Source organism: Naumovozyma castellii, chromosome 10, assembly GCF_000237345.1.
Source record: "Naumovozyma castellii chromosome 10, complete genome".
NCBI classification, from domain to species: Eukaryota; Fungi; Ascomycota; class Saccharomycetes; order Saccharomycetales; family Saccharomycetaceae; genus Naumovozyma; species Naumovozyma castellii.
The window spans coordinates 179333-199099 of NC_016500.1; the positions used below are offsets into that span (position 1 = coordinate 179333).

At 36.7% G+C, this 19767-nt stretch overlaps 9 protein-coding genes across 9 annotated transcripts; 4 read left to right on the top strand and 5 right to left on the bottom strand.

Moving 5' to 3' along the window:
• Positions 1-12: 12 nt before the first annotated feature.
• On the bottom strand, positions 13-3468 carry TFC3 (transcription factor TFIIIC subunit TFC3; the record flags this gene model as incomplete). Its single annotated transcript, XM_003678376.1, has 1 exon — positions 13-3468. The coding sequence occupies one exon, from the start codon at positions 3466-3468 to the stop codon at positions 13-15; it is 3456 nt and encodes a 1151-aa protein (XP_003678424.1).
• A 1061-nt stretch (positions 3469-4529) lies between these two features.
• NCAS0J01070 (uncharacterized protein) lies at positions 4530-5258 on the top strand (the record flags this gene model as incomplete). The annotated part of the gene is made up of 1 exon (XM_003678377.1): positions 4530-5258. One exon carries the CDS (start codon positions 4530-4532, stop codon positions 5256-5258), a length of 729 nt encoding a protein of 242 aa, XP_003678425.1.
• A 2517-nt stretch (positions 5259-7775) lies between these two features.
• ERP1 (Erp1p) lies at positions 7776-8435 on the bottom strand (the record flags this gene model as incomplete). The annotated part of the gene is made up of 1 exon (XM_003678378.1): positions 7776-8435. The coding sequence occupies one exon, from the start codon at positions 8433-8435 to the stop codon at positions 7776-7778; it is 660 nt and encodes a 219-aa protein (XP_003678426.1).
• Positions 8436-8661: 226 nt separating this feature from the next.
• Positions 8662-9975, top strand: SWD1 (COMPASS subunit protein SWD1; the record flags this gene model as incomplete). Its single annotated transcript, XM_003678379.1, has 1 exon — positions 8662-9975. The coding sequence occupies one exon, from the start codon at positions 8662-8664 to the stop codon at positions 9973-9975; it is 1314 nt and encodes a 437-aa protein (XP_003678427.1).
• Positions 9976-10202: 227 nt separating this feature from the next.
• Positions 10203-11990, top strand: CDH1 (Cdh1p; the record flags this gene model as incomplete). The annotated part of the gene is made up of 1 exon (XM_003678380.1): positions 10203-11990. One exon carries the CDS (start codon positions 10203-10205, stop codon positions 11988-11990), a length of 1788 nt encoding a protein of 595 aa, XP_003678428.1.
• Positions 11991-12218: 228 nt separating this feature from the next.
• On the bottom strand, positions 12219-14060 carry RFA1 (replication factor A subunit protein RFA1; the record flags this gene model as incomplete). The annotated part of the gene is made up of 1 exon (XM_003678381.1): positions 12219-14060. The coding sequence occupies one exon, from the start codon at positions 14058-14060 to the stop codon at positions 12219-12221; it is 1842 nt and encodes a 613-aa protein (XP_003678429.1).
• Positions 14061-14313: 253 nt separating this feature from the next.
• On the top strand, positions 14314-15180 carry SEN34 (tRNA splicing endonuclease subunit SEN34; the record flags this gene model as incomplete). Its single annotated transcript, XM_003678382.1, has 1 exon — positions 14314-15180. One exon carries the CDS (start codon positions 14314-14316, stop codon positions 15178-15180), a length of 867 nt encoding a protein of 288 aa, XP_003678430.1.
• A 1305-nt stretch (positions 15181-16485) lies between these two features.
• Positions 16486-17493, bottom strand: TAL1 (sedoheptulose-7-phosphate:D-glyceraldehyde-3-phosphate transaldolase TAL1; the record flags this gene model as incomplete). The annotated part of the gene is made up of 1 exon (XM_003678383.1): positions 16486-17493. The coding sequence occupies one exon, from the start codon at positions 17491-17493 to the stop codon at positions 16486-16488; it is 1008 nt and encodes a 335-aa protein (XP_003678431.1).
• Positions 17494-18205: 712 nt separating this feature from the next.
• ILV5 (ketol-acid reductoisomerase) lies at positions 18206-19393 on the bottom strand (the record flags this gene model as incomplete). The annotated part of the gene is made up of 1 exon (XM_003678384.1): positions 18206-19393. The coding sequence occupies one exon, from the start codon at positions 19391-19393 to the stop codon at positions 18206-18208; it is 1188 nt and encodes a 395-aa protein (XP_003678432.1).
• Positions 19394-19767: the final 374 nt, after the last annotated feature.

The window sequence follows — 19767 nt, forward strand, 5'->3', positions numbered from 1 at the left end:
TAAAATGATAAATCAAAATGTATACCATCTAGAAACAACTTTGAAACCCTCGTAAGGCGTAGTACCAAGTATTTCTTTTTCCTTTAACCATGAACAGATTTCTAATAATTCCTTCAAAGAAACTATGTTATGACATCTTTTCTGCAAACATTGTAAATTTATCCCCGGTGAAAAAAGAATCTCAAAGATTATCATGCAAGTAAGCCTATACCATACTGACGTCCTGATATTTCCGACAGAATCGAGCCATAACCTTGAGTAAGGTTTTCCAGCTGGAATTGGGGCATCTTTCTCCAAAGGCAGTTTTGTTGAGCCTAAATTTGAATAAAGAATCAGTGGTGGCGTTAGCGTACTTACCTCAAAACGTCTAGTTGTGTAGGCAAGTCTATGGATATCTCTTTGTAGCGGAATTATTCCTATATCAATGGCCTTTCGAGCAATTAGATCAATTAAAACCCATGATGTGGCATCCGATATTTCATTATTGACTATGAGACCATTGTTTGCAGTGAACATTTCCATTAGTTTCTTAATATATGCACTAGACCTCTCAAAGCTAGAGTTGACTTCATTATGATTTAAATGCTCACTAATTGCATTGGTTGCTTCCAACTTCGATCCACGAAGATATACTTGTTTTTCTTTAGCCATATCCATTACAACCTTGTCAATTTCATCCTTACTAACATCTTGAAGGGCTTCAATTGTATCCTTTGCTGTTTCTCTATTATCTATTAATATGGAGCGGATCACTGTTTTAATCTTTTCCTCCAAGGTATGGTGCTGCACTTCTTCAGTAGTTTGGTGTGAAGTTGAATACTTAAAGACCATTTTCAAAGATGCTATTTCTCTCTGAACCATAGATGACATTGCTAATCTCCCCACAAAAATAGATTTTTCATCATCTTTAATGAAATTGAAGTGTTTCTTGTTGTCAGCATAGTTTTTAAATAAGGATATTTCACGATGTTGTTTTCCTGACTGAAATTTTCGCCATAAATTAAGGAGCCTCATGATATCCAATTGCTCTGCCTCTTCCAAACTTATACTCCCCTCCTTAATGGCACTGAGGAGGACCATTTTCCACTCGTCAATACGTGCTTTCCACCCAACATGTCCCATTCTCACTCTTCTAACCGTCCATTGCTTCTTAAGGCTATCCAAAGAGTTATTTGGATAAAGGGAGCTAATTTTATCCCATCGAATTTCGTTTGTCATACTCTTAGTTATAACAACACACATTATCAGTGCCAATACACCAGTTTTGTTTCCCAAGTGAAAATCCGGCCTTGCATTCTCCGGATTGGATTTATTTTTGCTTGACTCTTTTTTTTTTGAAGCATTTATCTTCGTTGATCTTTCTTTCTTCTTCCCTTCTTTATTCGTGGTCGAAATACTTCCTGATTTTTGTTTTATCCTAGGGTTTGATAGAGTTACCAGAGGTTTCTTTTGGTATTTTCTTATTCTTTCAGCTGACTTTGCTCCCCTGTGGAATCTGGTCTTCTCAGTTTGATCGAAGAAATAAAGGTCAGTGTTCTGTATAATATCTCCAAACGTTGTCTTTTTGCTATCTTTCTCTTTAACAACATAATCAAATATAGTTTCTTCGGAGGTTCCTGGCAAAAACACTACTTGTCTATCATTCAATTGATACGTCTGGACACATAATTTCCCACTTTGTACCATTCTATCTATATCACCACGAACAGTTTTTTTGTCCAACTGTGTATTTGAATCCATAAATTTGGCTACTTCTTCAAAGAACTTCTCTCGCAAATAAGTCACGCCCCCAGCCATGTTTAACACATCCACGATTGCCTTTTGCCTCTTCAGTGACCTAAGTGATCCTGCTGAGAAGCCACCGATATTAATTATCTGTGAAGATGCAGCTTGTTCACCAGCTGAATCTTTAGAATGTTGTTGATCGGTTGCATTGCTGGATAAACGTTCTTCTGATGTAAGCTTTTTCTTTTTGGGATTCTCTTCCTCTGTCCTATCTTTTGCTTCTCGCCTCTCTGCAACCAATTTCCGCTTTCTGCCGTAAGGGTGTGTTACTTCACCATTCCAAGAGAATTCTAGAGATCCGTCCATCTGTTGATTAAAGTGTAAGATATTACTCAACGAAGTGTAGTTCTTCCTGTTTAAGGCCTCTAAAGAACTTTTTTGGTCTGTTTCTTTGCGCGATTGAGAGGGAATGGTTGAATTCTCAGAATTTGTCAATATTTTGAAATTCTCTTCGGTAAACATCCTGTAGAATTTCTTCTTCCCTTCAAAATCATATACTCGCTTGATATTAAAACCTGAAATAATCACATTTTTCTTGGTTGAGTTTTCTATGTAATATTCGCTTGATTTGGTAAATGCTCTTTTATAATCTTTCCCTGTTATTTTTGCTATGGTTTCAATTGTTGACGTACCTTTTAGCATAGATTTATCAACTAAATCGTAGGTTTGATTCTGAATTGGATAAAATCGATTCACTAGGGGTAAGTCTTTACTTGAATTAACATTGTCTACCATCACTAAACCCTGTTGTTGTAGCATATTTGTTGCATTGGAGTTATCTAAACCATCAATCGCTTCATCGTCTTCGGGACCACTTTTTTCCCCATCAAAATCGTCGTCTGAGCTGTCATCAAAGATAAATCTTCCCGTATCTTTTATTCCAATGTCATAATCTCTCAAATATTTTACACAGCGAATCTTTAAAGCTGGATTATTTGGAGAAACGACTAAAACTTTCTTCAGATATGCTCTTTCATCTAGCCAACTAATGGCAGCTGTGAAAGCTTTAGATAATCTCTTGTCTTTATCGAAATTAAGTTCTCTTTTTAGATCAAGAATCTGGCGAACTCCATTTTTCGATTCTTTAACTACTTTAACAATATTTGCTAAATGGTCTTTAATATTAACATATTTTTTATCATTCTCAAGAGCATTTGAAAACTTTCTAAGTTTCAACAACTTCACCACATGGCCCTTGTAAATGATTTGTGTTCCAACAATTAGATGATTTAATTTCTTAAGTCTTCCTGTAACACTTCTTGAATCTTGTTTGGTAATGCTTGCTAAGTCAATTGTATTTATACCATGATATTTACTTGCAGCAATTTCTAATAACAAATCAAATGCAAAATTTCCAATAGAGGATTCCTTTTTGATATATCCTGTCAATATGGTCCATAATTTATCTTCAGTAAGACCAAGGCTGAATGAATTTTGGTTTGACAAGATGTCCGTAAATGATTTATTACATGGAGTATCTTGCTCATACAAAATCACATCGGCGTTAGAGTTCAGACATTGGAATATGAATTGTTTAATTTGCTGGTTATCAATGTGAATAATATTTTCCACCACATCCCAGAGATTTGAAAATGATACCCTTCCCCTATTATAAGCAAGTTCTTCACATAGTCTTAAAACTAATTCATCAGGATAGATACCCTGGGTGGTAATTTCATTCATACTTATTAGTGGCTCGATATTTGTAGGTCAGGTTGATATTACGTAGCTATTTTTCACATTTATCGTCGGATTGTTTACTGTTATTATTATGATTATTATGAAGTAGCCGAAATCGGATTCGGCTTTCGGATTTCGCACGGGGTAACGATAATTCTTCCTTTAAATGGTGCTAAACCCTTCCTACTACAGTGGATAAATCTGATAGCTATTCAAATATAAACGTGGTAATGTCCTACTGGTAAAACTGTGCTCGTAATTTGCTTTTTCAACTATACTGTAAACTCTTACAAATTAGTATTAAATTTGCAGATTGGAAGATTTCAGTGGAAAAACTAAACAATAACAGTGCAACATTTAATAATATTGAGTATCTTGCTGGAATTATGATGAGATGTAAAAGCTATATAAAGGGAATGTTCAGTTAATTTTAAGATGTATGAGTAACCTTTTCATATTCATACATCGTTGTATATCATATAGATTACATAATCAATCAGAAACTTCCTTAAAAACATTGAGTACTTAATTCCCAACGTCTGATTCAAAGTTAAGCATCCATAGCCTAACTTGTTCGATTAGAAAAGGTCATATTGTTAAACATATTGCACTCAATCCTAAAATTACATAATATTGACTCTGTTGAGGATAACTATTATGAGAGGTAAAAGTTATATAAACGGCAAATGTTTTATCTAATTTTAAGATGTAGAATTATCCTTTATTTAGTTAGATCTTACTGTATATTATATGTATATTACATAATCAATCAAAATTCTTTAAAACATTGACTACTTAACTCTCAATGTCTGATTCAACACTAAATGCACACAGCCTAGCTCAACAGGTTATGAGCCCTGCCGTTTCCCCGGCCCAAATGCAATTCCAATTAAAGTCTCTAGTGCGTCTGATTTTTCTGCTTGGAACAGATTAATTAGGCAACAAAGTACGACTACAGTACGTACTGGTTATACTTTGTAGACAACAATGGCACCTTGGATGGTATTCCTCAACTTGCCGATCTTTCTGACTACGATAGATTCTCTTTAGTTAATGCTTTTAATATGGGTTTACAGAATCTTATTTTAAACTCAGTCACTGGTGCTGCTAAAGCTGAAGTAATTTTTTACTTCAAAGGTGCTTCTAACACCTCATCAATTGGTGTATTACAATGGCTTCAAAATAGATACTCAATTGTAACCGGTAACATGGTCATAAGAGAATTTAAAAGGATCTTTGATATGAAGACTAAGACTTTAACCGAAAAAAGAGCACGAGCTGCAGACTTAGGTACTGCACTAATTCCATCTGGCATTGACGAAACATCTGCAGAACTAAGGAAGGATAGAACAGCTGCTTTTCTCTTATTAGTTACCTCTCCATCCATTGAAGATAAGTGTATTGACACTATCAGGAACAGTGCTGAGATTGGTTCTACCGCTGTCATCAATTTTTTGGAAAATCAAAACTTATTCAAGCCTTCCACTGTGACTTCACACACAGATATGGCTTTATTTGCAAAGAATTCCAATAAGAAATCAAAGAAACAGATTTGCTCAATCTGCCAAGGAAATCATTTTTTCTCCGAATGTAAGGAACTAAATGCTAAAGTTCCTAACGCTCATATCTTTCAAAAATACGGTGATCCGAAACAGTCCAACTCAACTAATCCATCTAACTCTTCTGATCCTACTAGAACCTTTCCGAAAAAGGCAAAATATGGTTGGTTAACTATTGCAAGTCTTGAAGGTGATGAGGCCTATCTGCATGTCAAGTACCGGATTTGCCATTGAGAGTTAAGTAGTCAATGTTTTAAAGAATTTTGATTGATTATGTAATATACATATAATATACAGTAAGATCTAACTAAATAAAGGATAATTCTACATCTTAAAATTAGATAAAACATTTGCCGTTTATATAACTTTTACCTCTCATAATAGTTATCCTCAACAGAGTCAATATTATGTAAGGTTAAGATTGAGTGCAATATGTTCAGCAAGAAATGCTTTTTTTGCGCAGGGTAGCAAATTTTGGTGTTTAAAAGTTTAGGCAAAATAACCTGTTAAATAATCCAGCAACATTTTAAAGCGGGTAACATAAATAAACACTTTTTACGAAAATAATAAATATATTAAAATTAGATAATATATAATTATCCGATATGAAAAACGTTTTTTAAATTAATTTTTTCATACTGTTAACTTTTTTTCTGTTAGTTGTCTAGAAATGCTTACCCGACGAGGCATTCTAAAAATTTGTTCCTTCACCAGGACAAGAATAAAGAAAACTAAAGATTCTGTTTAGTCGTAGTTCCAGTTTTAATGACTGAAAAGCTTGGATTGTAGCAATAGCTAATAAGAAACGTAACGAAAGTTTGAAATGCATTCTGATGGCTCCAAGTCGTATAGACGAAGAAAACCGGTTGCTCCATATGGGGAACCTATAAACTCCACCATGAATAAAAAGAAGTCATTTTTCTCTAAACTAAAGACCTGGTTTCAAGCAAGAAAAGGACCCGAAAGAAATTGGAATGATCCTGTGACGACTGAATCAAGGGTTGTGGATAATAGATCTGAAAATGTTCCAGGTGCCTTTTTTAATGGCGATGCTCAGTCTTTGGTTTCAAATAAATCTCGTCTAGCTGAAGAAGAAAGGCAAGAAGAGACATTTGGTTATCCAGACAAGAAAGAATTGTTGGATCAAGAGATTGAGGATACAGTTGACTCTTCAAATACAACACTAGCCAAGTTTTTTTCGGAGAAGGGTGACAGACCGTTGACTGATGTTGAAATGGAGGGTGTTCTCTCTTTAATGAGAAAAGCTAGGAACAAAATGAATGCATCAAGTAATTCTTCTTTTGTATCTTTTAATGCTAATGGAGACCTTGGTGATTCGGAGACACCGCACATACTCAAGACGACGATGACTCCTAGATCCTATACAGGCTCTTTAACATCATTTACTCCGAAATACGAAGGGTCTACACCATCCTCAACTTTGCATGGAACCAGAAATGGAAGCATTTCATCAGCAAGGCGCGTGTTCGATTATTCTCGTATGCCATCCCCCTATAAGACCACCATATACAAATACACTCCAAGCACTTCTCAATCTATGATGGAAAAATCTCTGATTTCTGCACCAGGAAAAATCTCGAAAGGCTCAAAATATGGAAATAAGATGGGGAATGGTACAGGAAAAAAGAGTTTAAGTAATACTGCCACAGCGTTAGTATCCCTACTGGACAATCCTGGATTAGGGGAAAAGCCTTTGTCAAATATAGCCAATCCATATTCCTCACAGGTAAGCCATTTACGAAAGCCAAGGCAGCATACCACTGGAATCTCTCCAGAGACGCCTCAACTGAGTAAAGAGTCGAAGAAAGCGCCGGTAAGACAAGAAAGTGTTTCACTGGATGAAGGTAAACTGGAAGCCCAAAATGATACGAAAAATTTGCATATGTATAAACCACTAAAATCTTCGTCTTTACGTGACAATGTTGTTATTGCAGAAAATGAATCACCGGAAAAAATGAAGGATTCTGAAGTTACTGACAAGAAAATTAAAATGAATCACACACCAGCTTTTAACTTTGGTTTTCAGAAGGAAAAGAACAAAACAAATAAGGTCGCTCCCTTTCCAACTGCAGAAGGAGTTGAATCTATGATCAAACCATCTAGTCTCTCATCCAGAAATGATAAACCCAGCAAAATCAATAATTCGAAAAGTATGAGTTTTTCTGAGAATAAAAATGCAACCAAGACGATTGAAGTGCCCAGCAGAAAAGATGCTGCAAAAAGTTTAGAGAACCAAACAAATGACACAAAGTTAAATGTGGATACCAACTCTTTGGAACCTCACCCGAAGACCATATCTTCGAAAGAATATACGTTTGATTTTGGTACTCTCGAGAAGTCTGAAAGTAACGTCACAAATATTGACAAGAACAAAGTGGAGCAGTTCAAAGGGCTCTTTATATTTTAGAAACTCCTAAGTATTTTCCTGCCCATGGAAAACGAAAAAAAAAATACAAGTGAGCTATGCATTTCAAGGTCGAACTGCTGGAACTATCGCATCCTTTTTAGCCTTTTATAATGATTCTATAAAAGAAATATTAAGAATGAATACTTATAAGTTATTCGCTCGAACCTAAATTTTTTCAATCTGATACCATTTAGACTCCAATTAGTACTGAGTGTAGGAGAATATAATCTTGATAAAGTAAAGTTTATAATGCCATATTTGCAAAATGACGAATGTGGAAGTCCACTTTTAAGTAAATAGTTAAACTATATAATTACAAAAGATTATAACACCTTTTGCTTAACAAAGAAGGTAGACAAATGCTTCATTTGCCAAACACATGTAATACCCAATACGAAGACTTGAATGATAGTCCACCACATGGCACGGGAGTTGACAGATTCAGAAATGTCTCTAAAAGAGGCTTCACGTTCTCTCATTAATTGTTGTTCTCTTCTAATTTCTAGGATTTTGGAGTTTAGAATGTTTACCTTTTGATGTAAAGCCTCCAATGTATCTCTCTTCTTTGAGTCAAGTTTGGCGTCTGATCCAATATCAAATTCAATGTCTACCTTAGTCTTAACCTTGCTCAACCATCCACTAGCCTGTGGTTGGAAGCAAACTCTGTGTTCACCAGAATCCAAGGCAACAAAGGTGAAATCTCCATTAGGAGCACCCTTTTGATGAACAACTCTTTGATTGTCGTCAAACACTTCCTCAACATCAACAACAACAGAAAGATCTTTTGGGTCTGCTTCCTTATAAGATTTTAGATTATCGTCATATATTTGAACCTTATATGTACCCTGTAACAAAGTATTCTTTGATAATTCTTTATGGAAACATTTACGTTCACCACCGTTGGTGTAAAAGTAAAATGCAGACACTTGAACTGGGACCACTAAGAAAAAAGCCATCAATTGGCAGATAAAGGTAACCAACATTATTGCTTGCTGAGTTCTATTGAGTTAACGCTTTATTGTGTAATTCAAATCAGTGGTTTAGATAGTTGTTGTTTTATTCTCACCTTGTTGAGCAAAGAAAAAAAAATAACAGCGCAACGAAACGAAACGCGTTAAAAATGCTTAACGACGTTAATGAGAAATTGCAAACGCCAAAGTTCATTTGTGAAAGAATAATGTTGTTGTCAACGAAAAGAAAAGTTATATCATGAACTTACTACTACAGGATCCCTTTGCAGTGTTGAAAGAGTACCCCGAGAAACTTACAAGGACATTAGAGAACCCATTGCGTACAGAATGCCTTCAGTTTAGTCCATGTGGAAACTATTTAGCTCTCGGTTGCTCCACAGGTGATGTGGTGATATATGATATGGATACCTTTAGACCTTCATGTATCCTTGGGAGTAAGTTTGGTGCACATACCAGAATAATACAGTCGATATCTTGGTCACCCGATGGTAGATATCTTCTTACAGGATCAGGAGATTGGATTGTCAAAGTATGGGATCTGCAAAGTCCGGAACAGCCTCTTAATGAATTGGCATTTGACTCTCCTATCTGGAATTGTCAATGGTTCAATGTGGAATCCCTATTATGCATTGTCACGACTTTCGAAGAGAACTGTGCGTACTTAGTAGATTTCAAAGGTCAGAAGAGTGTGAGCCGTGCCATTGACACATTAGATACCAATGAAGTTGACAGAGGTTACGTGTTAACATGTAATGTTTGTACTAAGAATCCCAATATTATCATCACAGGTACTTCTAAGGGATGGGTTGATTTCATTCAGATTATAACAACTTCACCATCAGCCTATGAGTTCAACTTATTACATGCTGTCAAGATTGCCAATTCCAATATAAAAGATGTTATCATTTCACAGAACGGTGATAGAATCGCTGTAAATTCATCAGATAGAACTATTCGACAATATTCCTTGAATATAAGTGATAATTTAAGCTTTATAGAGCTTGAGTTGGAACACAGATATCAAGATGTTATTAACAGACTTCAGTGGAACTGTGTCTTTTTTAGCAACAAATCTGCAGAATATTTGGTAGCATCTCCGCATGGATCTTCAACGCATGAATTATATCTTTGGGAGACCGGTTCTGGGACATTGGTTCGAGTACTTGAAGGTGCAGAAGAGGAACTAATGAATATCAATTGGAATTTCTACAACATGTGTATTGCTAGTAATGGATTTGAATCCGGAGATGTTTATATATGGTCGATCGTAGTGCCACCAAAATGGAGTGCACTGGCACCCGATTTTGAAGAGATCGAGGAAAACATTGAATACCAAGAGAAGGAAGATGAGTTTGATTTGGAGGATGAGCTTGAGCAACAGCAAGAGATGACGCAGGTGGAGGAAGTCCCCATCGACCTCCGAACAATGGAGCATTATGATGTAAGAGGAAACGATCTCCGTAGAGAGAAGTTTATAATACCGACAGACTACGAACGGATTCTCATGATGCAGAGTAAAAGGGCCGCAAGTAAGATTGGACCCTCTAGTTAATAAATATCGTGTATAATCGGTCTGAGTGGTGAATTCACACCTTACGTTAAATATTGTTCCAGTTTAGTTTACGTACGTAGAAAAATTTGGGCGAGCTCGCGATATTTTTATTGTGTTTTTCCTACAACATGGACATTTAAGTAGTCAGGTTCAAAAAGAAGTACAAGCTAATACTCCATATTAGGACATATAGCACAAAGGATCGAGGTTGGAATTATACTTGCAACATGGTAGGTAGTTTAGGAAATCCGTTTATGAACAATACACCTTCATCTTCACCAGTAAAAGACTCGGAGAATAATCGTGTCTCTAAGAGACCAGTCTCGAACCTTTCTTCGTCATCGACATCCGTTCTATCATCCCCATCAAGAAGACCAAGAACTTCAGGTTCTGTAATATATTCAGATCGATTCCTTCCGAATAGGACAGCAGTAAACCTAAATGCCATAACCTCGATAGGAAACCCAGTCAATTTGGCCCCACACAATACCTCTAAAACAGAGGATCAAGTAGAGATACAGAAAGAAAGACAGTCACATGCTACTTTTGATGCCATCTTAAAGAATGAACTGTTTGGAGAGATGTTGCAAAAGGATACCATTGGGTCTGAAAGCAGTATAGGCAGAATTCAAAATACACGACCAGGAACGGCGGATGCTTTTAGGAGCACGTACCCGTCAGAAAGAAGTAGCCATTCTAATAGTGGTGCGAGATTTCAGAATTCAAGTGACAACAACATTCAATCTAATGATTATAGCGAAAGCGAAGCAGGAGATGGTGCAGCAACCCCTCCCGATGCTGAGATAATGGAATATTCATCATCCACATCAGTACCTGTTACTCCGAGCCGTTTATTTAGTACAGTGAATGATGACCTGTATAGACCATCTACTGCAACAGCCCGTGGGGCAAGTTTATTGACTTACAGTGAAAGAACTGGGAGGAGGACTTCCGTATCTTCTTTAATGCAGTCACAGTTTTTTGATTCGCTATCACCTGTACGACCAGATTCTAAACAACTTCTGTTATCCCCAACTAAAAAATTTAGGCAAATTGCCAAAGTACCCTATAGGGTATTGGACGCACCATGTTTGGCAGATGATTTTTATTATGATCTTATCGACTGGTCATCGACAGATATATTAGCTGTCGGGTTAGGCAAGTCTATTTTCTTAACAGATAATGGTTCAGGTGAAGTGGTACATCTATGTGATACGGAAAATGAATACACTAGTTTAAGTTGGGTGGGAGCAGGCTCTCATTTAGCTGTTGGGCAGGGAAACGGTCTTGTTGAAATTTATGATGTTGTAAAAAGAAAGTGTGTAAGAACTTTATCTGGCCATGTCGATCGAGTGGCATGTTTATCCTGGAATGGCCACATTCTAACCTCGGGGAGTAGGGACCATAATATCCTTCATAGAGATGTTAGAATGCCGGATCCATTTTTTGAGCGTCTTAATACTCACTCTCAGGAGGTATGTGGATTGCAGTGGAATACGGAAGAGAATAAATTGGCGTCAGGTGGCAATGATAATGTCGTTTGTGTTTATGATGGGACTTCAAGAAATCCAATGATTAAATTCATAGAACATAAGGCGGCTGTTAAGGCCCTGGCGTGGTCGCCACATAAGAGAGGAATTTTGGCTACTGGTGGTGGTACTGTTGATCGAAGATTAAAGACTTGGAATGTGAATACATCAATGAAATTAAGTGACGTTGACACCGGTTCCCAAGTTTGCAATATGATTTGGTCAAAAAATACAGATGAGATTGTAACTTCACATGGGTATTCAAAGTACCATTTAACACTTTGGGATTATCCTACGATGAACCCTGTAGCAATATTAAAAGGCCACAGTTTCAGAGTATTACATCTGACACTGTCAGCAGATGGGACCACTGTGGTTTCTGGTGCTGGTGATGAGACATTGAGATATTGGAAGCTATTTGAGAAATCAAAACCTAGAGCCAAACCGGATTCTATCATACTAAATGCCTTCAACCAAATACGATAGTACGTGTGGCCGTCCAATATATTCTACATATACAGATAGACAACTTCAATATTCGTTCAATAAGATATTATTTCTATCCTGATTTTCTATGATAGGATAGAAGTACGCTAAATCAATAGCACTTATATTGCTTAATTTTATAAGCATATTTTCTTTACAATATTTTTATACATATATAGAACTGGTGGTGATTTATTTAAAAATAACCTTAACAGTAGTATAGGCTGATCAAGCCATTAGCACCTTAGAAAGTTCGGTCGCCAAGAAATCTGCTTCCACTTTATAATTTAACTTGTGGATGTTAGCAACGGTATATCTAATTCTCGTTTGGTCGTTATAGTTATCTTCACGAGCCCTGATTCTAAAATCATATTCATTCATCTGGATATTTTGTGTTCTTTTCGTAAATTCTTCAGGATCGTTGTCTTTTAGCGCAATTAAAGTATTGGCATCGACCTCTAACAATTGCTGTGCTTGCTCATTAAACAAAGTTAACCAGAGTTGATTGGTTTCATCCATAATTGATATGGTCAGCATATATCTCCATTCTGGGGCGGGGTTATTCGTTTCACATTTCTCACATCTCCATGTACCATCTGGTTGTTCAATAACTTTCTTGTTACAGTTTTCATTAGAACAAGCAGGATAAGCAAAATTATCAACTTTTAAGAAACTGATAGCCGCCTTGACACTGAAATAATCACCCTTTTCACTTTTTCCCAAATTTTCTGCGATGGCTCTTGAGATAGTAATACGTTGCGATATAAACTTCGTTAAGTTTTCAGCTGATATGGCACCCATGCCATTCTCTTGCTTTAGTGATGTGAAATGACCTGTGCGTCCTGTGTTATCGTACCATCCCTTTAGAGAAAATGCTTCTGGAATTTCTGGATTGGAAACCAAAGTACTATTGAAACCCATTGATAGCGATTTACCTCCAAAATCTGAAACACGAACACCTTTAATAGCAACAACTGAGCCTTCGGGTAAATTAAAATCAAGGGCCTGTTGGTTCCATAACCCTACCGAAATTTCAAATCCTGTATCGTCGACGATTGAGATGTCACGACGATCAAATCTTTTACCAGCTCTAGATGTAAGTTCAAAATGAGGATTAACGGTTTTAATAATACCGAGAACATCTACATTTGTATTATTTTCCTGGTTTTGAACTGCATCTAATTTAATGAAGTTGAAATGTGTTTTGGGAACATTATCTTCATCGTGACATTCCTCTACAACTGTTTCTCTATCCATACTCAACTCGTATGGATGGGTTAAATTGGTGAATTGTGGTTTAGCGGGTTGTAGTCTTGCCTTAGATACATAGTAAACTTTACCTTCTTGTAAGATTTCGTAGAACTTCTCAGCATTCTCGTTAAAGGCAGTAGCTCTTATTTCCCCAGAAGTGTCTAGAAAGTTGACATTAAATAGGCAACCATCACCTCTCTGATTATGCCATTTCTTTATTTCACCCTTATAGGAGACTCTTGCCTTAATTGTCCACGCGTTTTGATATGGAGATAACTGTTCAATAGCAAAAATAGCTTTCGATTTTTGGGAATGAGAACTTGGAAAGTTAGTGGAAGAGGTAGTACTATGTTGTGGTTGTTGCTGTGGTGTTGGAACAAATGGTGCCTGGTTGTTAGAGTTAGAACCATCATCGCTTAAAGTTTCATTAGGATGTTCTGCAAAATAACTATCTAAAAAGGTGCTAGATTGGTTGACTAGTTCGACACCAGATTGGACTAGTTCAAAGTCATCGATTAATATCACATATTTCTTCTTTTCCTTAACAATGGCTGGCTCTGCTGCAAGAACGCGAATAACGTCACCTCTCTGCAATTCCAAAGATTGAAACTTTGAAGCTGCTTGGTTTCTTAATAAGGCCTTCATATGGTACACTCCATCAGATATCATGATCAAATTCTTTCTGCTAGGGTTACCATTAGAAGAATCTGATTTTCTGGTGTTATAAACTTGATAGACACCACCGGTGGGGTTATTATATCTTTGCTGATTGGTAAAGATTTTATGAAAATCTTCCTTACTTAATTGAAAGTTTGACATTTGAGGTTTACTGTTTGATGAAGTGCTCTGTAGACTTGGAACTTGGTTAGATGAAGAGACGTAAGTAGTTTAAGTGGAAAATGAAGTGTTTGTATTTAAGTTTACGCGTCTTGTGTTTTTTTCTCAGGATATTCAAAGATGCTTTGGCGTCGTGATTTTCTTGCGTTGGCCAAAATTTTAGAGATGAGGATGGATAAAAGATCATAAAATATGAGTAAGAGGAGAAACTGCGACCATTTTTTCAGAGGGGCCGATGTCAGTAACGATTCATATTCTGCTGAATAAAGCTGCTGATGAAATAGTGTCACAATTAGTTTTTGATGTTGAAGATATAAAGAAACTGAGAAAATTGGGAATATGTGGGATCTTGATGGGCACATTACCACCCGCCTCACAGCAAAACGTATTCTTGTCTGTACCATTAAGGTTAATGATGGAAGAAACTCTTTGGTTATATGAGAAGGGATATGCGAAACTTGTACTACTGAACAGTCCAATAGATGCAAATTTGGCTTCAAAGGTTCATGAGAATTCCGTTAAACTGTCCAATATATCAGTTGAAGCCAATCAAAAATCATTCGAATCACAAAGACAATATAAGACTGAGCAGCACCGAAGGAAACTGGAGGCTTTGGGTCTACTAACGGCTGAGAACAATGATAAGACAGCAAAGGATATCCAAAATAATCAAAAGCTGATCGAGTCATCTCTTTTTGTTGAGATACCGAACTCTTCAAGAATCCTGAGCTTACTTGATAAATCTACTGATGAGAAAGATGTGATAAGTAAACTCTATTCAAATTGTGGGCAAAATTATCATATTTTCCGCGATTTGAAGAACCAAAATTACGTACTTGCTCCAGGAGCCAGGTTTGGTGGTCGCTTTATAGCATATCCAGGTGATCCACTTCGATTTCACTCACATTTGACCGTTCAAAATGCAATTGACTACTACAACGACCCTATTGATTTATTGTCACTAATCGGTGGCTCTAGGTTAGGTACTACAGTTAAAAAACTTTGGGTTATTGGAGGCATAAAATCGGAAAAAGATGAGACACAAGTTGATAATTCTTCGACATCTTCCTTTTATTCTGTTGAGTGGGCAGGATTCGGTTGATGACATGACAGTGGCTATTGTATATTTATACTTAGAAATATCAAATATAAATTAATAAATGAATCCGAAAATTTATAGAATATTCTAGGAAAGTTTATGATTAGAATAGGCTTATCTAACTAAGTCTGAATATTTTTGTCCAAATGAAAAACTATATAAAGGGCATGAAATGTAAGTATGTTAGATATTAGCTTAGGTAATAAAGAAGGAAGGAAGAAAAATTTGTATATCATAAAAGTGATTGAACAAAAAAGACCTACTCTTGCTCCAAAAAGTAAGGTTGAAGAATCTAAACGAAAAGCTAAGGTTACTAAAGTCCTAACTTAATGGAAAGATAATTAAATTTTTATATTTTCTTTATTTTGCTCTCTAATTATTTAGATTAAATCAAAAACTACTAATGATAAAACTTAAATATCAAGAAATTCCAATACAGTAGGTTTCAAAACAACAATAGAATGATGATTCTTTCAGTCGAATGTATAGCAGAACATATATTTAAATTTCTGTAAGTATATTGCATTTTAGAACCAAAAAAATGTGGCGTCCATAAGAATTCTTATACAGATGGATTCGAGAAAGATTAAGTGTCGAAGATATTGCGAATCATGTAGAAAAAAATGGTAATAATGCGAATTACCTATGAACTGTAGAAAAATAGTGTGAGCTCCAATATGGACATAAATCCCCTCCTTTAATGTAAAGTTCCAAGTTAAAACAGGTCGAGTTTGATACTCATGTCAACTAAATAATTAGTGGATAATGAATATTGGCAAGCTGGTATGCTTTCAATCAATATCAACTCTTTGTGACTTTACGTTCGCTGAAATGAAATTTTAGGCGGGAGGTGGCTCAGACAGACACAACAACCCCACCAGACCTAATTATATGATTTGCATCAGACATTTCAATATAAAAGAGGGAGAGGGATAGAATATCAAATGGTAACATCAAGCACATAATTTGTTATAAATAGCAATCATGAACAACGTCATTTAATCTTCCGAAGATGGTATAATATCGAAAAACTGTAGAATATCATTTGTTTGGACAACAATCGTTGGGTTACAGAACCATCACGCATCAAAAAAGTATATGCAATTCTCCAGATTTAAGGTACGACTCTTCCATAAAAATTTATGAGTCATAGTCCACACATTATAATAGGAAACGTTACAATCGCACATGAATCAATTCATTAATTATATCATATCTAAATAAGGTCGAATATACACATATACTTATATACTGACTACTATATTATTATTTTTGTTTGTAGTTTGTTTACTGAATGAAATACTACAATTAAGCAGTAACCTTCTTTTCAATCATATCAAACAAAGTGACAATATCAGCAGAGAATTTTCTAATACCTTCAGCCAACTTTTCAGTTCCCATGGCATCTTCATTCAAGCTGAATCTGAAGGTAGCTTCATCGTCAATGTATGAGATTTTTTCAGCACCTTCCTTCTTGGCAGTAGCGACATCCAAGACTCTTGGGACATGATCGTTACTGTTCAATAATTCATCTAACAGGTTTGGAGAGATGGTTAAGTAATCGACACCAGCCAAGTTCTTAATTTCATCGACGTTTCTGAAAGAAGCACCCATGACAATGGTTTTGTAACCATGTTTCTTGTAGTAGTTGTAAATCTTATGGACAGAAAGAACACCTGGGTCATTTCTACCGTTGTAAGTTTCACCGGTCTTAGCCTTATACCAATCCATGATTCTACCAACGAATGGGGAGATCAAAGTGACCTTAGCTTCAGCACAAGCGACAGCTTGAGAGAAGGAGAACAACAAGGTCAAATTACAGTGGATCTTGTGTTTACTTTCCAATTCTCTAGCGGCTTGAATACCTTCCCAAGTGGAAGCGATCTTAATAAGGACTCTTTCTCTGGAGATTCCTAAATCTTCATATAATTTAATGATTTCCAAAGCCTTAGCGATGGTAGCTTCCTTGTCGAAGGATAATCTAGCATCCACTTCAGTGGAAACTCTACCTGGGACAATCTTCAAGATTTCCTTACCGAATTCGACCAACAATCTGTCGACAGCAAGTTCCACTTTTTCATCAGTGGTCTTACCATTCTTCTTACCGTAACTGACAGCGACGTCAATCAATTTAGCGTAAGCTGGTTGTTTAGCGGCGGCCAAGATCAAAGATGGGTTTGTAGTGGAATCTTGTGGGGTGAACTTGGCGATTGAGGCAAAATCACCAGTGTCAGCGACGACGACGGTACCGGAAGCCTTTAGTTGTTCTAGGGAGGATCCGGTGGTCTTTTGTTTCTTTTGAGCTGGTTCGGACATTATTATGTGTATACGATTGATGGTAGTTGGTGCTATTAGAGGACAAGCAATAAAACCAAACAAGGTACAGAGTTACAAGTTGCAAGAGAGGTTGGGCAGTTATATATGAACCCGGATCGATAATTTTTCAGTTTGAATTTTTGGGCGGTAGCGGTAATAGATGAGAGAATGGGGACGTCGAGAATTGGTGATTTTTACGTAACGATCCGTCTCAACGCGCGATTCTCGAGACTGCCCCTTTTTGGGTCCGCGTATTACGTAAGGGGCAGGGTTCTGAGAACATTTCAGAAGTTCCCGCGGTGTTAAAAGTGAGCAGAACTGTGGTCACACGCCTGAACAACGCTCGTTTTATGTCCGACATCGTCCTCCACGGCGGTTTATCAAATACACATTCGGAAGCTGTGTGTCAAGATTTGTAAGAAAAATTCGGGATGTCAGTGAAGTAGACAATAGTTTATTCATTTAAAACATAGTGTGTCTAGCTACATAAAAGATACTTATAAAATTATTCGTGAAATCATTATAAATAAATGGGAAGGAAGATTTTATCCAATGAAGGCATAAATCTTAAATGAAGGAATTGTTCCATTCCTGATAATGTACAAGGGATGTGATTAGAATATGATTCATGTGTCAATTCAATTGACTATATAATGTAAAAATGGGGGAGAAGATAAAAATGGAATAGATAGAATAGTAGGGACTAAACACTCTAGTTGTTTTCTGGTCTCAACTTTCTAACTTCCTTACCAACTCCCCAGATTTCCATATCTCTAATAGTTTGTAATTCAGCTTCCAACTTTTCTCTGTAGTCTGGTTGAGAGTTGAATTCCAAAGATCTCTTGGTTTCAGTACCGTTCTTAGTAGATTCGTACAAGTCTTGGAAAACTGGCTTCAAGGCATCCTTGAAGATTGGGTACCAATCCAAAGCACCTCTTCTAGCAGTAGTGGAACAAGCATCGTACATGTAATCCATACCGTACTTACCAATCAATGGGTACAAAGATTGAGTAGCTTCTTCAACGGTTTCATTGAAAGCTTCAGATGGAGTGTGACCATTTTCTCTCAAGACTTCGTATTGAGCCAAGAACATACCGTGGATACCACCCATTAAACAACCTCTTTCACCGTACAAATCGGAGTTAACTTCTCTTTCAAAAGTGGTTTGGTAAACGTAACCGGAACCAATGGCAACAGCCAAAGCTTGAGCCTTTTCATGAGCCTTACCGGAAACATCGTTCCAGACAGCATAAGAAGAGTTAATACCACGACCTTCCTTGAATAAAGATCTAACGGTTCTACCGGAACCCTTTGGAGCAACCAAGATAACATCTAAGTCCTTTGGTGGTTCAACGTGAGTCAAATCTTTGAAGACTGGAGAGAAACCATGGGAGAAGTATAGAGTCTTACCCTTAGTCAACAATGGCTTAATAGTGTTCCAAGTTTCAGATTGAGCAGCATCGGATAACAAGTTCATGACATAAGTACCCTTCTTGATGGCTTCTTCAACTTCGAATAAGTTTTCACCTGGAACCCAACCATCTTCAATGGCAGCCTTCCAAGAAGCACCATTCTTTCTAACACCAATAACAACGTTCAAACCATTGTCTCTCAAGTTCAAACCTTGACCGTAACCTTGAGAACCGTAACCAATTAAGGCAAAAGTGTCGTTCTTGAAGTAGTTCAACAACTTTTCTCTTGGCCAGTCAGCTCTTTCGTAGACGGTTTCAACGGTACCACCAAAGTTAATTTGCTTCAAACCACGGGTAGTGATCATTGGCTTAACGAAACGAGCAGCTGGTCTCATGTTAACAGCAGCACGGGATGCTAGAGCAAAAGTTCTCTTAGCGGTGATAACACGGGAGTTACACACTAATCTGGTAGCTTGGGATCTCAACATTTCTGGATTATTTATTGGTATGGAAGAAAGATAATTTCTTTGATGATTTTCTGTATAGGAAAAGACAATTGATAAAAGGGAGAACAGAAAGACTAACTATTCAAGATGATTCAAGTATAACAATTCCTTTTATATAACGAAAATTTTCCAAACGATCCTTGGAAAAGATTCAGTCATTTTTTTTTTCAAGCAAGTAACAAGATGCGTGTTTAGTTTATTCACGGTACCGTTAGCGGCCACGACAGCAAAATGCTAAGTGTGCTAACAAGTAAGCGCAGAGACGCAGAAACACATCAGGTAACCAGTATAACCATTCGTCGGACATTGACATTATCGACAACTCTGTAATTTATTTTTCCATTTTTCGAGTCATC